The following is an 18,817-nucleotide window of genomic DNA, read 5'->3' as shown; positions in this document are numbered from 1 at the left end:
TGTTTGCACATGAATTGACAATGCGCTGACGCATGTTGTCAGGCATTGTCGATGGATCACAATAGCAAATATCCTTCAACTTTCCCCACAGTAAGAAATCCAGGGACGTCAGATCCGGTGTATGTGCAGGCCATGGTATGGTGCTTCGATGACCAATCCACCTGTCATGAAGTATGCTATTCAATACCACTTCAACCACATGCGAGCTATGTGCTGGACATCCATCATGTTGGAAGTACATCGCCATACTGTCATACAGTGAAACATCTTGTAGTAACATCAGTAGAACATTACGTAGGAAATCAGCATACACTGCACCGTTTAGCTTGCCATCGATAAAATGGGGGCCAATTATCCTTCCTCCCATAATGCCGCACCATACATTAACCCACCAAGGTTGCTGATGTTCCACTTGTCACAGCCATTGTGGATTTTCCGTTGCCCAATAGTGCATATTATGCCGGTTTACATTACCGCTGTTGGTGAATGACACTTTGTTGCTAAATAGAATGCATGCAAAAAATCTTTCATCATCCTGTAATTTCCCTTGTGCCCAGTGGCAGAACTGTACACAACATTCAAAGTCGTCACCATACAATTCCTGGTGCCTAGAAATATGGTATAGGTGCAATCGTTGTTGATGTAGCATTCTCAACGCCGACATTCTTGAGATTCCCGACTCTCGTGCACTTTGTCTGCTACTGATGTGCGGATTAGCAGCGACAGCAGCTAAAACACCTACTTGGGCATCATCATTTGTTGTAGGTCATGGCTGATGTTTCACATGTGGCTGAACACTTCCTGTTTCCTTACATAATATAACTACACTCCTGGAAATGGAAAAAAGAACACATTGACACCGGTGTGTCAGACCCACCATACTTGCTCCGGACACTGCGAGAGGGCTGTACAAGCAATGATCACACGCACGGCACAGCGGACACACCAGGAACCGCGGTGTTGGCCGTCGAATGGCGCTAGCTGCGCAGCATTTGTGCACCGCCGCTGTCAGTGTCAGCCAGTTTGCCGTGGCATACGGAGCTCCATCGCAGTCTTTAACACTGGTAGCATGGCGCGACAGCGTGGACGTGAACCGTATGTGCAGTTGACGGACTTTGAGCGAGGGCGTATAGTGGGCATGCGGGAGGCCGGGTGGACGTACCGCCGAATTGCTCAACACGTGGGGTGTGAGGTCTCCACAGTACATCGATGTTGTCGCCAGTGGTCGGCGGAAGGTGCACGTGCCCGTCGACCTGGGACCGGACCGCAGCGACGCACGGATGCACGCCAAGACCGTAGGGTCCTACGCAGTGCTGTAGGGGACCGCACCACCACTTCCCAGCAAATTAGGGACACTGTTGCTCCTGGGGTATCGGCGAGGACCATTCGCAACCGTCTCCATGAAGTTGGGCTACGGTCCCGCACACCGTTAGGCCGTCTTCCGCTCACGCCCCAACATCGTGCAGCCCGCCTCCAGTGGTGTCGCGACAGGCGTGAATGGAGGGACGAATGGAGACGTGTCGTCTTCAGCGATGAGAGTCGCTTCTGCCTTGGTGCCAATGATGGTCGTATGCGTGTTTGGCGCCGTGCAGGTGAGCGCCACAATCAGGACTGCATACGACCGAGGCACACAGGCCCAACACCCGGCATCATGGTGTGGGGAGCGATCTCCTACACTGGCCGTACACCACTGGTGATCGTCGAGGGGACACTGAATAGTGCACGGTACATCCAAACCGTCATCGAACCCATCGTTCTACCATTCCTAGACCGGCAAGGGAACTTGCTGTTCCAACAGGACAATGCACGTCCGCATGTATCCCGTGCCACCCAACGTGCTCTAGAAGGTGTAAGTCAACTACCCTGGCCAGCAAGATCTCCGGATCTGTCCCCCATTGAGCATGTTTGGGACTGGATGAAGCGTCGTCTCACGCGGTCTGCACGTCCAGCACGAACGCTGGTCCAACTGAGGTGCCAGGTGGAAATGGCATGGCAAGCCGTTCCACAGGACTACATCCAGCATCTCTACGATCGTCTCTATGGGAGAATAGCAGCCTGCATTGCTGCGAAAGGTGGATATACACTGTACTAGTGCCGACATTGTGCATGCTCTGTTGCCTGTGTCTATGTGCCTGTGGTTCTGTCAGTGTGATCGTGTGATGTATCTGACCCCAGGAACGTGTCAATAAAGTTTCCCCTTCCTGGGACAATGAATTCACGGTGTTCTTATTTCAATTTCCAGGAGTGTATACAGCGAATGGTCCAGACAATTGGATGATGTCGTCCAGGATACCGAGCAGCATACATGAACATGATATCAACGTTTTCTGCAATTGGTAAATGGTCCATTTTAACGCGGGTAATGTATCATGAAGCAAATACCGCCCGCACTGGCGGAATGTTACATGATACCACGTACTTATTTGTGACTATTACAGCGCCATCTATCACAAAGCGAAAAAAGTGGTCCAACTAAAGCATTCATATTTCTTTACATACTACACGAATATGTAATAAAAAATTGGGGTTCCTATTTAAAAAATGCAGTTAATATCCAGTTGACCTATGGCAGGGCCATCTAGCAGGACATCATAGCGCCATCTGGTTTCCCCCTTCAAGCTAGACTAGTTTCATTCTTTGTATTTTTTTCATTTGATGCTTATTTTGTGAGATATTTGGCCTGATCACTGTCAATGGACCACCGTGTGTAAAATTTGTTGTCTGTATGTTGTTCTGAGAAAAAAAGATATTTGTAAAGTGAGATTTGTAAAGTGAGATACAATATTCATCATCTTGATTGTGTGCCTGTCCACTGCTCAGCAACCGCATCATATGGTGCATGATAACCTTCAATCTTACCACAGTGAATATTGTGAAAAGTACATAACAATCTCCTTGCAGACCTCTCTTTAAATCTAAAAAAGAATGTTACAGTCCATATAGAAACTTCATCTGTGTGTAAGGCACTGTTTAAAATGCTACTAGTGCTACCATTTCCATATATTTTTATTATGAAAACACCAGTATAATGGTGGTGTTAATAGTTACACAAAAATGGTGAAATATACAGCAACACAACATCAAAGATACACTTAGATGAAAACTCAGTTAATATAAGTTTTTTGAAAGAAAGATACATTCTATATTGGAATAAATTTGTTTAACAAATTGTCCCAGAGCCCTCTCTGTTCAGTAAGTCACTATATGATTTTCTTGTGCACATACATATAAAAATTAATATTTTTCCTTGGAAACATTGGACATAATTCAGATATCTGATGTCATCTATTACAATCAGCTCCATATTATCAGATGAGCTAAATAAAATATAACAAACCATCTGCTACTTCACACTCTGCTTAGAGGGCAGTGTAAAAATGCCCAGCGCATCAATTTCATAGTCTCGTTCCTGCACTTATCCATTTGCTCACAGTGTTTAAAAATCATATACAATGGGAGTACCATGGTGAACAACAATACATCAGTTATACACTACTCAAGAAGCTCAGCTATAATACGTTACTAAATCACACTGGATTCTGACTAACGTTATTGATAAAAAGTTCATGTTACTTGTCAGGAGCACCCTTTATACACATACACACATACATATGTAAATCTGATGAAAAAGCTGTTACTTTTCTGGTTATTAACATTCAGTCACTGTTTGCTATCAGTATACATCCAAAAATTATGTGACTATATCAGTTATTAGGGTGTGTGTTACAGATAGCTTGTATTTAAAATGAGCAATGGTCCCTCAAATATTACCAGAGACTAAAATTAGGTAATGAATAGAAGAAACAGGTAGTGTAATATGCTTATAAGTTACATTTGAATTTCTGGTCATTTACAGTTTTTAACTTCTGTTTTATTATTTACCATCATATCAATGAAGAGGTATTGAATTGAGTCATGGAGACAAGATAATTATGACACAGTATGTTTAAAAAAGGGCAGGGAATATCTTTTATCATTCTCTGGATGATTTTGTTTCCTGATTAAATATCCAAAGAATAAGATGTAAATCTTCCTGATCATGACCACTGCTGGTTCTATTTGCTTGTAAAACACTACATTAGGAGCTAGTCTCCTGTGACAGTTTTCTTAGTGTTTTTTATGCATGTTACAAACAGCTGTCTTTTTATGTTGATTATTCTGTCTGTTTCTGAAAAGTTAGTTGTTTTGAAAATAATTTCACTTGTATTATGTGGTAAGTTTACACTGTTTCTTTTCCACTATTTTGCACATATTTTCCACGTTCGACTTACGAAATTCATAACCTTACATTAAACATCTTCGTGACAGGAATATGCATTTCACCTCATTCAAGAGAAGAAATAAAACATGAATTAAGACAAATTACGCCCGACGATGGACCCACAGAGTCCGAAATGCAGCGTGTAGTTAATAAAACACGAAAAAGTTGTGACTGAAGGCGTAGTTTAATTCATACCTCCAATGTTTTGAATACAGTCACGTTTTAAGCTGCAAAAATGGAATAAATTTCACTTGCATTTTTTAGTTTTAGTTGTGCAACTGTTTTGTAAACTTTTAGTTTCCGAATGAGAAATTTTTTTGTCATAAGTATTTCTTATTATGTATTGTTGTTTTCACAATTTGTTCATTGTATTATGCCAAACAGATTTTTTGTCGGTGTTGTACATCTGATTTTCCCATTTATCAGACACTAAAATTATGACTGCACCTTGTCAGCTGCCAGCCGCGGTGGCCGTGCGGTTCTAGTCGCTGCAGTCTGGAACCGCGGGACTGCTACGGTTGCAGGTTCGAATCCTGCCTCGGGCATGGATGTGTGTGATGTCCTTAGGTTAGTTAGGTTTAAGTAGTTCTAAGTTCTAGGGGACTGATGACCTAAGATGTTAAGTCCCATAGTGCTCAGAGCCATTTGAACCTTGTCAGTATCTCCCTCCCCTCTCCAAAGACCTGTTTCACTTACCCTACTCAGATAATCATCACTGTATTAGAACATAACCTCAAGTGACTCATAAAATGATGACTTCACCAAGTAACTGAAATGTTTGTCATAGTAAATTCACCAAATATTGTTTTTATGGGGCATTATTTATGTGTGACTTAAACAATTATTTATGTGTGACTTAAACAATCATGCCACACAACAAAACTATTCTCTACAGAAATTTTTCTTTCATCTTCAGCAGTACCTGTGTTACAAATGAGTTGTCTCTTGTATTAGTCTTGTCATAGTATTCTTTGTGATTCACTATTCTTTTTATCACTTTTTTCGTGTTCATAGACTTTCCCTTTTCTGCTTGATTCTCCTTTCTTCAGAAAAAATAAACATTCCGGCTGTTTTTCTCATTTAACTCAGGGTATTTCAAGCAAACAATTCAAGTAAACACAAACACGTTATGTGCTACAATAAAAGCTGTCTTAATATTTAATTTTTTTTATAAGAATTCAAAAACTTTTCCGTTTTTGCTCCCTAACAAATAATTCTATTTTTTACATCTTCTATTTTGTCTCTCAAATGTTTGTAATATTTGGTATTGTAAGGTGAGGGAGGCACAGTGATCTGTATTAGTTACTGTAATTTTAATGGTATTGGTTGCAATAAGATGTAATTACAACTCAATAATTGCCAGTTTTGGTTGACAAGCAACAGTCATCAGATCATGCTTACACTAGAATGGGAAGCTAGTCCTGTGCTGACCACAGCAACATTGTTAGTAAGTGCAACTTGCCAATTTTAAATGGCTAGCCAAAGCACTGGTTATATAGTACAAAACTAGCAGGCGTCTCCTACTAGTTTTAGTCTCTAACAGTTATGCTTTGACCAGTCTTTTAATATTGCAAAGCCACAGTAACGATACTACTTTGGTCAACACTGTACTTCAGAACTTGTTCCAGTCTCACTTTTTTCATGTCAAATACACACATTTCTTACTTCAAATTTCAGTGATAAGTTCATTCTAAGAGTATTATCTTTTCACTTATTGTTTTTTAACACTATCTATCTTCTGAAAGCCAAAGAAAAAGAAGACAGCTGGATCAACAAAGGAGAAAGAAAAGAAAACAACGGAAAAAGTAACTGGAACTGACCCTAATAAAAATGAGAAACAAGATGAACAAACAGAACAAGTAAAGACAACTCCACAGAAAACCAAGGGACAACAAAATACTGAAGAAACTAAATTAGCTGATCAACCAAAAGCAAATCAACCATCTAAAGACATTCAAAAAAATAATGAGCCCACTGTCAGTGGCATTTCAGATGATCCAAAACCTACAACAGATAAATCACAGGCAGAAAAAGCTCCGGCACAAAAGATAATGGAACCAGAATTTGTGCCTGCAGACATTTCTGAGAGACCACTGGTTAAACCTGATTATGTTCCACCACCAGCTGCAACAAAGAGAGATGTTGACCTGCTCAAAGATATGGATGAAGCTAAACTTGAAGAATTGCGAGAGGTAAGATGTTATCTCATGCTTTTAGTTATTTATTTTTTAAATTATGTCCTTATTAATTAGATCATATTTAGACATGAAGTTCTCTCAGTGATGAGCCTTACTGTTGTATTTTGATATTACTAATATGATGACCGGGCTCTTTCTGTGTTGTATTTCACTGTGAAACATCAGGCAAGGCAACAAAAATATTACTCACTTGGAATTCTGCAATATCGCAGAAGGAACATCCAGCTTCTCGTATCACCCTACATGTTCTCATTCAACCTCATTGAGGTGTGTCTTTGTTGCGTTACAGACATTCGTGACTAACATCAATTGGCCACATCCAATCTGAGAGGTAACTAACACTCATGACCATTACAGTGTGTATTTAAAGCAAACCTGATTTGCTTCCTCATAGTGACGCTACTGGCTCCACTCTTATGCAACTGGCATGAATAGATACCATCTTTCAGATACAGAAGCACACCTACCAACTTTTGTTTATGTTGCACAACGCCTTCTAGGTGTTGCAATTTTTTCCCATTAGTCTATATAATTAAATATTGGAATTAATTATGTTGGACTATAATTATAAACATCCTTCTCACTTACCTCTTTATGTATTAATTTTATCATTCACTATTTGTGACTCTGTCTTATACAGTATATATTATACATTGATTTTCCAATTTAAAGTATCTGCACACAAAAAACAGTATTTCTTTATGTATGCTTGCAAAAGTTCAATAGCTCTTATTGACATATTTTAAGTAAATCCAGGTCATTTTCGGCAAATTATCTGAAATGACAGACAAATGATATTATTTCTTTAACCTAGAAAATTTGTTCGTTGAATCATGCTCACATTTATAGGTGCAGGGAGACTGCATGTGTGCTAGTGTAGAGCTGTAAGTGGAGAGTGGTTGGTAGCTGTCATATTGCATGGAAATCGAAAATCAGTGAAATAATAACTTCCCCAAACATGGCAATGACCGTGATGCAGGTTTCTACTAGCCATCCATCGTACATCTGTACCTAAGGTCCACAAACTGTCATTAATAACATGGTGAGAGCATGGTAAAATATTACTGGAATAATAATCAGAAATGTACCTTGAAATTATAATTATATTCTCCAGTAATAGTTATATACTTTACCTATCCTGTGACATCAATCACAACTGAAATGTTGTTCACATAAGGATGTAGCTTTACATTCAAATCCTTTAATGGCAACTAAAACAACACTAGTTGTTACATAAAAAGTACTCACTACCATTCTCCCTCAAGTTTAGTTCCTTACCATTTCCTTTTTGTGAAATCATAAGTTCATGGAACAATGCTGTCACTGTCCACAGATTGCCTGGTTCTCTCACTATGCATAGTTCTCTCACTATGCATATACATTATTGTAGGTGTGCAGTTTGTGTTTGACATAATGTTGCTGAATGTATTTATAGCATTCAAAAGACACGATACAAAAAGGGACGGTATTCTCTCTCTCTTACTCTCTCTCTCTCTCTCTCTCTCTCTCTCTCACACACACACACACACACACACACACACACACACACACACACACACACACACATACATATTTACATAGCATCTGTCACTTCTAAAACTTGTAGTAAATATGAGAAAGTGGACCGAGAAGAACCTAAAATAATATAGCATGGAAACATAGCTGGCTGATCACCAAAGTAAAAAGGGATGATGCAGACAGTTTACAAGATACTGAAACATCCAACCCAAAAGCTTAAAATGGAGTCTAGACAACATAAAAAAATTTAACCACCAAATAAAATAGAGAGCTAGTCCTCACTAAGGTTCACTTCTGCCATCTTGTCAATGTACAAAATACAGTCTTAAAATGTGTATATGGTGCCACAGGATCTCACTTTGTGTATTCTTCCCACTGCAGCATGAACGAATGGATTACTGGATTATGCATTATAAGGAGACATTTCAAGGGTACTTCATCTCACTGGAGTGACCTGTGTGAGGTATTCCATGGCTGGATACTTGGTTTCACTTATTGTTGTTCACCATCAACCATACCTTGTCTAACAACTGCATGGTTCTTCAACTGAACAGTGAACTGACAACCTGTATGCGAATGACACATTGTGTCCACTGTTTTCTGTGCTGGCCTCCATGGCTGCTATATCTGCATGTTCATTTGCTGGAATTCCCACATATTCCAGTTCCCAGTCAAATTATATGCATATCTCATCTTGTAAGAGAAAAAGGGAGTTTTCAAACAATGGAAAATCCAGTATGGAATTTAACAATATTATGAGAAGGAAAGATGCTACTCACCTTATAGCGGAGATGCTGAGTTGCAGATGTTGTTGTGTCTTCAGTCCTGAGACTGGTTTGATGCAGCTCTCCATGCTACCCTACCCTGAGCAAGTTTCTTCATCTCCCAGTACCTACTGCAACCTACATCCTTCTGAATCTGCTTAGTGTATTCATCTCTTGGTCTCCCTCTACAATTTTTACCCTCCACGCTGCCCTCCAATACTAAATTTGTGATCCCTTGATGCCTCAGAACATGTCCTACCAACCGGTCCCTTCTTCTCGTCAAGTAGTGCCACAAAATCCTCTTCTCCCCAATTCTGTTCAATACCTCCTCATTAGTTATGTGATCTACCCATCTAATCTTCAGCATTCTTCTGTAGCACCACATTTTGAAAGCTTTGATTCTCTTCCTGTCCAAGCTATTCATTGTCCATGTTTCACTTCCATACATGGCTACACTCCATACAAATACTTTCAGAAACGACTCCATGACACTTAAATCTACACTCGTTGTAAACAAATTTCTCTTCTTCAGAAACGCTTTCCTTGCCATTGCCAGTCTACATTTTATATCTTCTTTACTTTGACCATCATCAGTTATTTTGCTCCCCAAATAGCAAAACTCCTTTACTACTTTAAGCGTCTCATTTCCTAATCTAATACCCTCAACATCACCCGACTTAATTCGACTACATTCCATTATCCTCATTTTGCCTTTGTTGATGTTCATCTTATATCCTCCTTTCAAGACACTGTCCATTCCGTTCAACTGCTCTTCCAAGTCCTTTGCTGTCTCTGACAGAATTACAATGTCATTGGTGAACCTCAAAGTTTTTATTTCTTCTCCATGGATTTTAATACCTACTCCAAATTTTTCTTTTGTTTCCTTCACTTCTTGCTCAACATACAGGTTGAATAACATTGGGGAGAGGCTACAACCCTGTCTCACTCCTTTCCCAACCACTGCTTCCTTTTCATGTCCCTCGACTCTTATAACTGCCATCTGGTTTCTGTACAAATTGTAAATAGCCTTTCGCTCCCTGTATTTTACCCCTGCCACCTTCAGAATTTGAAAGAGAGTGTTCCAGTAAACATTGTCAAAAGCTTTCTCTAAGTCTAAAAATGCTAGAAACGTAGGTTTGCCTTTCCTTAAGCTTTCTTCTAAGATAAGTCGTAAGGTCAGTATTGCCTCGCGTGTTCCAATATTTCTACGGAATCCAAACTGAACTTCCCCAAAGTGGGCTTCTACCAGTTTTTCCATTCGTCTGTAAAGAATTCTCATTAGTATTTCGCAGCTGTGACTTATTAAACTGATAGTTCGGTAATTTTCACATCTGTCAACACCTGCTTTCTTTGGGATTGGAATTATTATATTCTTCCTGAAGTCCAAGGGTACTTCGCCTGTCTCATATATCTTGCTCACCAGATGGTAGAGTTTTGTCAGGACTGGCTCTCCCAAGGCCGTCAGTACTTCTAATGGAATGTTTACTCCCGGGGCTTTGTTTCGGCTCAGGTCTTTCAGTGCTCTGTCAAACTCTTCTCGCAGTATTGTATCTCCCATTTCATCTTCATCTACATTCTCTTCCATTTCTATAATATTGTCCTCAAGTACATCGCCCTTGTATAGACCCTCTATATACTCCTTCCACCTTTCTGCTTTCCCTTCTTTGGTTAGGACTGGGTTTCAATCTGAGCTCTTGATATTCATACAAGTGACTCTCTTTTCTCCAAAGGTCTTTTTAATTTTCCTGTAGGCAGTATCTATCTTACCCCTAGTGAGATATGCCTCTACATCCTTACATTTGTCCTCTAGCCATCCCTGCTTAGCCATTTTGCACTTCCTGTCGATCTCATTTTTGAGACGTTTGTATTCCTTTTTGCCTGCTTCATTTACTGTGTTTTTATGTCTCCTCCTTTCATCAATTAAATTCAATATTTCCTCTGTTACCCAAGGATTTCTACTAGCCCTCATCTTTTTACCTACTTGATCCTCTGCTCCCTTCACTACTTCATCCCTCAGAGCTACCCATTCTTCTTCTACTGTACTTCTTTCCCCCACTGCTGTCAATTGTTCCCTTATGCTCTCCCTGAAACTCTGTACAACCTCTGGTTTAGTCAGTTTATCCAGGTCCCATCTCCTTAAATTCCCACCTTTTTGCAGTCTCTTCAATTTTAATCTGCAGTTCATAACCAGCAGATTGTGGTCAGAGTCCACATCTGCCCCTGGAAATTTCTTACAATTTAAAACCTGGTTCCTAAATCTCTGTTTTACCATTATATAATCTATCTGATACCTTTTAGTATCTCCAGGATTCTTCCATGTATACAACCTTCTTTTATGATTCTTGAACCAAGTGTTGGCTATGATTAAGTTGTGCTCTGTGCAAAATTCTACCAGGTGGCTTCCTCTTTCATTTCTTATGCCCAATCCATATTCACCTACTATGTTTCCTTCTCTCCCTCTTCCTACACTCGAATTCCAGTCACCCATGACTGTTAAATTTTCATCTCCCTTCACTATCTGAATAATTTCTTTTATCTCATCATACATTTCTTCAATTTCTTCGTCATCTGCAGAGCTAGTCGGCATATAAACTTGTACTACTGTAGTAGGCATGGGCTTTATGGCTATCTTGGCCACAATAATGCGTTCACTGTGCTGTTTGTAGTAGCTTACCCTGCACTTCTATTACCCCTATTTGATTTTGTATTTATAACCCTGTATTCGCCTGACTGAAAGTCTTGTTCCTCCTGCCACCGAACTTCACTAATTCCCACTATATCTAACTTTAACCTATCCATTTCCCTTTTTAGATTTTCTAACCTACCTGTCCGATTAAGAGATCTGACATTCCATGCTCCGATCCGTAGAACGCCAGTTTTCTTTCTCCTGATAACAATGTCCTCTTGAGTAGTCCCCGCTCGGAGGCCCGAATGGGAGACTATTTTACCTCCGGAATATTTTACCCAAGAGGATGCCATCATCATTTAACCATACAGTAAAGCTACATGCCCTCAGGAAAAATTACGGCTGTAGTTTCCCCTTGCTTTCAGCCGTTCGCAGTACCAGCACAGCAATGCCGTTTTGGTTATTGTTACAAGGCCAGATCAGTCAATTAGCCAGACTGTTGCCCCTGCAACTCCTGAAAAGGCTGCTGCCCCTCTTCAGGAACCACACATTTGTCTGGCCTCTCAACAGATACCCCTCTGTTGTGGTTGCACCTACGGTACGGCCATCTGTATCGCTGAGGCATGCAAGTCTTCCCACCAGCGGCAAGGTCCATGGTTCATGGGGGGGGGCAGATAGGCACAACATAAAGACTCTCACAATTATAGCTTTCGGCCATTAAGGCCTTCGTCAACAATAGATAGACATACGCGCACAGGTGTGCGTGCACTTGCACACACACACACACACACACACACACACACACACACACATGACTGCAGTCTCAGGTTTCAGTTGCCTGAGTCTGAAGTCGTGTGTGTGAGTTTCGTTTGCGTAAGTGTGTGCGTGTGAGTGTGCATATCCCTGTCTATTATTGACAAAGGCCTTAATGGCCAAAAGCTGTAGCTGTGAGAATCTTTTTGCTGTGCCAAAATGCAACTCAGCATCTTTTCTGTATGGTAAAAAGGGAGTTTTGTGTTTTTGGCCACTATTCCACTGGTTACATTAACTTTAATGCATGTAGGGTACTAAAGGAAGGGATTCAAAGCAGATGAGAAATTTGTTCATGTCCTGAAGACATAATGAGGAAGGTCTATAGTACAGTCAATGGTGTCTGATGTTTTGAATCATCAGTATACATTATGATAAAAACATTGTCCTGATCTATAATATTGTAAGGAATCAAGTTGGAAATAACATTTCAAGTGCATTCTGTTCTTAATAGAGTCAAGTCTTAAATAAGGGGCCAAGGTATATCATCAATATTTGATATTTGGAAAAAAATATATATATATACTTTGCACATACCCTAAGTGGACTTGTTGCTCATTAAATGTTGTGTTGTTAAAAGGCTGTTAGAAAGAGGTGTGAGAAATGGTATGGTATACAAGTGGAATGGGACATGACTATGTTGTTGCTGTTGTGATCTTCAGTCCTGAGACTGGTTTGATGCAGCTCTCCATGCTACCCTATCCTGAGCAAGTTTCTTCATCTCCCAGTACCTACTGCAACCTACATCCTTCTGAATCTGCTTAGTGTTTTCATCTCTTGGTCTCCCTCAACAATTTTTATCATCCACGCTGCCCTCCAATACTAAATTTGTGATCCCTTGATGCCTCAGAACATGTTCTACCAACCAATCCCTTCTTCTCGTCAAGTTGTGCCACAAACTCCTCTTCTCCCCAATTCTGTTCAGTACCTCCTCATTAGTTATGTGATCTACCCATCTAATCTTCAGCATTCTTCTGTAGCACCACATTTTGAAAGCTTCTATTCTCTTCTTGTCCAAACTACTTATTGTCCATGTTTCGCTTCCATACATGGCTACACTCCATACAAATACTTTCAGAAACGACTTCCTGACACTTAAATCTACACTCAATGTTAACATATTTCTCTTCTTCAGAAAACGCTTTCTTTTGCCATTGCCAGTTTACATTTTATATCCTCTCTACTTCAACCACCATCAGTTATTTTGCTCCCCAAATAGCAAAACTCCTTTACTACTTTAAGTGTCTCATTTCCTAATCTAATTCCGTCAGCATCACCCGACTTAATTCGACTACGATCCATTATCCTTGTTTTGCTTTTGTTGATGTTCATCTTATATCCTCCTTTCAAGACACTGTCCATTCCGTTCAACTGCTCTTCCAAGTCCTTTGCTGTCTCTGACAGAATTACAATGTCATCGGCGAACCTCAAAGTTTTTATTTCTTCTCCATGGATTTTAATACCTACTCCGAATATTTCTTTTGTTTCCTTTACTGCTTGCTCAATATACAGATTGAATAACATTGGGGAGAGGCTACAACCCTGTCTCACTCCCTTTCCAACCACTGCTTCCTTTTCATGTCCCTCGACTCTTATAACTGCCATCTGGTTTTTGTTCAAATTGTAAATAGCCTTTTGCTCCCTGTATTTTACCCCTGCCACCTTTAGAATCTGAAAGAGAGTATTCCAGTCAACATTGTCAAAAGCTTTCTCTAAGTCTACAAATGCTAGAAATGTAGGTTTGCCTTTCCTTAATCTATTTTCTAAGATAAGTCATAGGGTCAGTATTGCCTCACGTGTTCCAACATTTCTGCGGAATCCAAACTGATCTTCGCCGAGGTCAGCTTCTACCAGTTTTTCCATTCGTCTGCAAAGAATTCTCATTAGTATTTTGCAGCTGTGACTTATTAAACTGATAGTTCGGTAATTTTCACATCTGTCAACACCTGCTTTCTTTGGGATTGGAATTATTATATTCTTCTTGAAGTCTGAGGGTTTTTTTGCCTGTCTCGTACATCTTGCTCACCAGATGGTAGAGTTTTGTCAGGACTGGCTCTCCCAAGGCCATCAGTAGTTCTAATGGAATGTTGTCTACTCCCAGGGCCTTGTTTCGACTCACGTCTTCCAGTGCTCTGTCAAACTCTTCTTGCAGTATCATATCTCCCATTTCATCTACATTCTCTTCCATTTCCATAATATTGTCCTCACGTACATCGCCCTTGTATAGACCCTCTATATACTCCTTCCACCTTTCTGCTTTCCCTTCTTTGCTTAGAACTGGGTTTCCATCTGAGCTCTTGATATTCATACAAGTGGTTCTCTTTTCTCCAAAGGTCTCTTTAATTTTCCTGTAGGCAGTATCTGTCTTAGCCATAGTGAGATAAGCCTCTACATCCTTACATTTGTCCTCTAGCCATCCCTGCTTAGCCATTTTGTACATGACTATATCTTGTATGTATTTGTTGCACCATTAAGAGTAACTGCCTCAAGTACAAAAGTTGCTCATCAGCCTCTATAAAGGGGCTGAAATGAAATGTCATGTGACTAGGGCCTCCCATCGGGTAGACCATTTGCCAGGTGCAAATCTTTCGATTTGACACCACTTCAGTGACTTGCACCTCGATAGGGATGAAGTCATGATGAGAACACAACACCCAGCCCCTGAGTGGAGAAAATCTCTGACCCAGCTGGGAATCGAACCGGGGGCCTTAGAATTGACATTCTTTCATGTTGATCACTCAGCTACCAGGGGCAGACAATAAAGGGGCTGAGAATGAGGTTGCTTTTAAGCACTGAGGTGAACAGCTTAATATACATTCATGGCAGACTGCATCTAATATTTAAATGATTAATGGAAAATCTCATATAAAGATGTGAAACAAATACTAACAAAGAGATAGAGGGACTGGCCAGTACTTACCTCAGTTCAGTACAGCTGATAGATACACAAAACAGAACAGAAACAATCACCAACAAATTTCACATATTCACATACTCCATTACCTTTTATCCAAATAAATACCGATTCATTAGGATTAAGTTTTCTTTTATTATGTGTATACAATACAAGTGGGGATGTAGAGTCATAAGCAGATTTACCAAAGTCTTTATTAGCAATTTCAAACATATGGTAAGTGCGAAACGAAATTACATCTCTATCATTAAAACTTTCGAGTCCAGGTACACTTGGAACTCCGGTACCTCCTCTTACTATGGCAACTGTCAACCATCCATTACCATGAGAGAAGGTATCGTTTATGTCCAAACTAAAATTAAGAGTACATCCAAGGAACACACATGGTCCATCGACGAACGGGTTGGCGGCGACACTCTTCACTGGGATGTGATTCTTCTTGTCGCCTGTTGTTGTTGTTAGTTCGATATTTTCTATATTTTTGTAAACTGTTGTGCGATGATGAGGTCAATATCTCCTGTAGGGCATGCTGGCGGCATTCAATGCAGTTGCCTGTGCAGCAGCAAGACACAGACTGAGCGTAGCGCGAGGGCGCGCTCGCTTATGTAGCGTGCGAAAACTCCCTAGCTTTCGGAACTTTGTTCCTTCATCAGGGAGGAGAGAGGGGAAAGAAGGGAAGAAGGGAAAGTGGATTCAGTTACTTACAATCCAGGTTATGAAGCAAAAAGGAAAGGTAAACAGGGAGGGTAGCAAGGATGGAGGCATGGTTGTCAGAGGGAAGCCAAAGATATTCTACTGTAAAGAGGTATATAGTATAAAGATAAACACAACTATGTAGAATGAAAAGATGTGAGAATCTATTGGCTGTACTGAGCTCAGGTAAGTACGGGCCAGCCCCTCTATCTCTTTGTTAGTATTTGCATCTAATATTTCTAATATGATGATATGGTGCATAGCCATAGCAAAGCCATAACTCAAATTTTTGTTATAACTGGGGAAAGTAGGTTCTTCTTGCTGCGCAAGTCATATGTCCATCAAACATTGAAATGTTAAGCAATTTGAGAGACACTGCTATCCAGTTCTTCAAGTGGGGAAGCCATTTAAGCTTTTCAGAAAAAAATTAGTCCAAGAAACCTCTTTCTGTAAATTTAAATGGTGCACCTGTCTCTCTGTATTGAAAGCCAGTATCAGAAATTCCAAGTTGTGTTGTAAGCCTTTACAGTATCAAAGAAAACCCATACGAGATGATTTCTACCAGTAAGAGCCTACTGCTTAGCTGCCTCCCATGTAGTCATGTTACCAATAGTGAATGATTTCCCCCTAATCATCACTGAAAGTGACTATGGATCTATTTCAATTGTAAGGTTCAGACAAGGTGAAAGTTGACCATCTGCCCAAAGGTCTTTTCTATTCAGCTAGTGAGAGCAATTATTTAGGCAACTCTCTTGCTTTTTTATGGTAAAGATATCGAGAACTTGTTTCACATTTTGATATTGTTCCACATCATGCTGCAACAGTCTTAATCATGACCATGTGACAAGTGCCACAGACGTGCTTACTCCAGAGCTAGTGTACTGAATGGGCAGTTTTAAACTGTACCATTACTAGAACTGAAATTCCTACAACTTCTCTCAGACATTATACTTAGTGTCGTCTAGCAAATCTTGGAAAGAAGTATATGATACCTCTATTACAAACAAAAAGATGGAAAATTTTTTGAACATTTTCAACCATAACTTTCACATAGCTTTTCCACAAAGAAAAGTGATTTCCAAAAGCACAGATAGATTCAAAAACTGGATTACATCAGGTATTAGAGTATCTTGTAAAAGGAAGTGGGAACTTTTTCTGCAGTCAAAAATTCACAGCAGTCCAGAATTTATTACTTATTTCAAAAAATACAAGTTAGTTTTGAAACAGGTCATAAAAGAGGAAAAAATTAAGGAAAATGACAAATATATTATGAAGTCATCCAATAAAACTAAGTCCATGTGTAAAGCTGTGCAGGATCTTACGGGGAAGAAGGCAACTCACAAAAATATTGTGATATCACATGATGGCAAGAATGTCACTGACCCTAGGGCAGTTCCAAACAGTTTCAACTCTTATTATGCAATAGTTGCTGGAAAATTAGTGAAGGAAAAATTTGGAAAATTTGGAAATCCATCTAATATAACATGGAAAGAACTTTCATCTATCGAAATAAATAATATATCCATGTTCCTCTGTCCAGTAAGCCCAACAGAGTTCCTAAATACCATTAATTGACTGAAGAGTAAGTATTCAACTGGTATTGATGATATTCCAGATTATATTATAAAAATAACAGCAAGACAAATACTTTCGCCTTTATTGGACATATGCAAATCATCCATATCATGTGTTGTCTTCCCTCAGCAACTGAAAATGGCAAAAGTAATACCCCTATACAAAAAAGGTGATCATCAATGTATGGGTAACTAACTATAGGTCTGTGTCTCCATTGTCAGGGTTTTCGAAAATTATTGAAAAAGTGTTCCGTTCAAAACTAATTACATTTTTCAATAAGAATAATATTATTTCTGGATGTCAACATGGCTTCAGACCACAGTGATCAATCAAAATGGCCACTTTCAATCTGATAAACCATCTACATCTACATCTACGTACATACTCCGCAATCCACCATACGGTGCGTAGCGGAGGGTACCTCATACCACAACTAGCATCTTCTCTCCCTGTTCCACTCCCAAACAGAATGAGGGAAAAATGACTGCCTATATGCCTCTGTACGAGTCCTAATCTCTCTTATCTCATCTTTGTGGTCTTTCCGTAAAGTGTAAGTTGGCGGCAGTAAAATTCTACTGCAGTCAGCCTCAAATGCTGGTTCTCTAAATTTCCTCAGTAGCGATTCATGAAAAGAACGCCTCCTTTCCTCCAGAGACTCCCACCCGAGTTCCTCAAGCATTTCCGTAACACTCGTGTGATGATCAAACCTACCAGCAACAAATCTAGCAGCCCACCTCTGGATTGCTCCTATGTCCTCCCTCAATCCAACCTGATAGGGATCCCAAACGCTCGAGCAGTACTCAAGAATAGGTGTTATTAGTGTTTTATAAGTGGTCTCCTTTACAGATGAACCACATCTTTCCAAAATTCTACCAATGAACCGTAGACAACTATCTGCCTTTCCCACAACTGCCATTACATGCTTGTCCCACTTCATATCGCTCTGCAATGTTACACCCAAATATTTAATCGACGTGACTTTGTCAAGCGCTACCCTACTAATGGAGTATTCAAACATTACAGGAGTCTTTTTCCTATTCATCTGCATTAATTTACATTTATCTGTATTTAGAGTTAGCTGCCATTCCTTACACCAATCACAAATCCTGTCCAAGTCATCTTGTATCCTCCTACAGTCACTCAACGACGACACCTTCCCGTACACCACAGCATCATCAGCAAACAGCCACACATTGCTATCCACCCTATCCAAAAGGTCATTTATGTAGATAAAAAACAACAGCAGACCTACCACACTTCCCTGGGGCACTCCAGATGATACCCTCGCCTCCGATGAACGCTCACCAACGAGGACAACGTACTGGGTTCTATTACTTAAGAAGTCTTCAAGCCACTCACATACTTGGGAACCAATCCCATATGCTTGTACCTTAGTTAGGAGTCTGCAGTGGGGCACCGAGTCAAATGCTTTCTGGAGGTCAAGGAATATGGCATCCG

General features: G+C 40.1%; 1 protein-coding gene across 1 annotated transcript in view; it reads left to right on the top strand.

Annotated features, from left to right (window-relative positions):
* The window catches only part of LOC124789440 (myosin regulatory light polypeptide 9-like), a 117,118-nt gene that overhangs the window by 42,919 nt on the left and 55,382 nt on the right, over window positions 1-18,817 (top strand). The window contains exon 2 of the mRNA XM_047256790.1: window positions 6,007-6,453. Coding sequence (XP_047112746.1) covers window positions 6,007-6,453 — 447 coding nt within the window. The remainder of the gene's footprint in view (window positions 1-6,006; window positions 6,454-18,817) is intronic.

The sequence above is a fragment of the Schistocerca piceifrons genome, chromosome 3 (genome assembly GCF_021461385.2).
Source record: "Schistocerca piceifrons isolate TAMUIC-IGC-003096 chromosome 3, iqSchPice1.1, whole genome shotgun sequence".
Lineage (NCBI taxonomy): Eukaryota > Metazoa > Arthropoda > Insecta > Orthoptera > Acrididae > Schistocerca > Schistocerca piceifrons.
The sequence above is the reverse complement of the archived record's forward strand: the minus strand, read 5'-3'. Positions and strand labels throughout refer to the sequence as shown.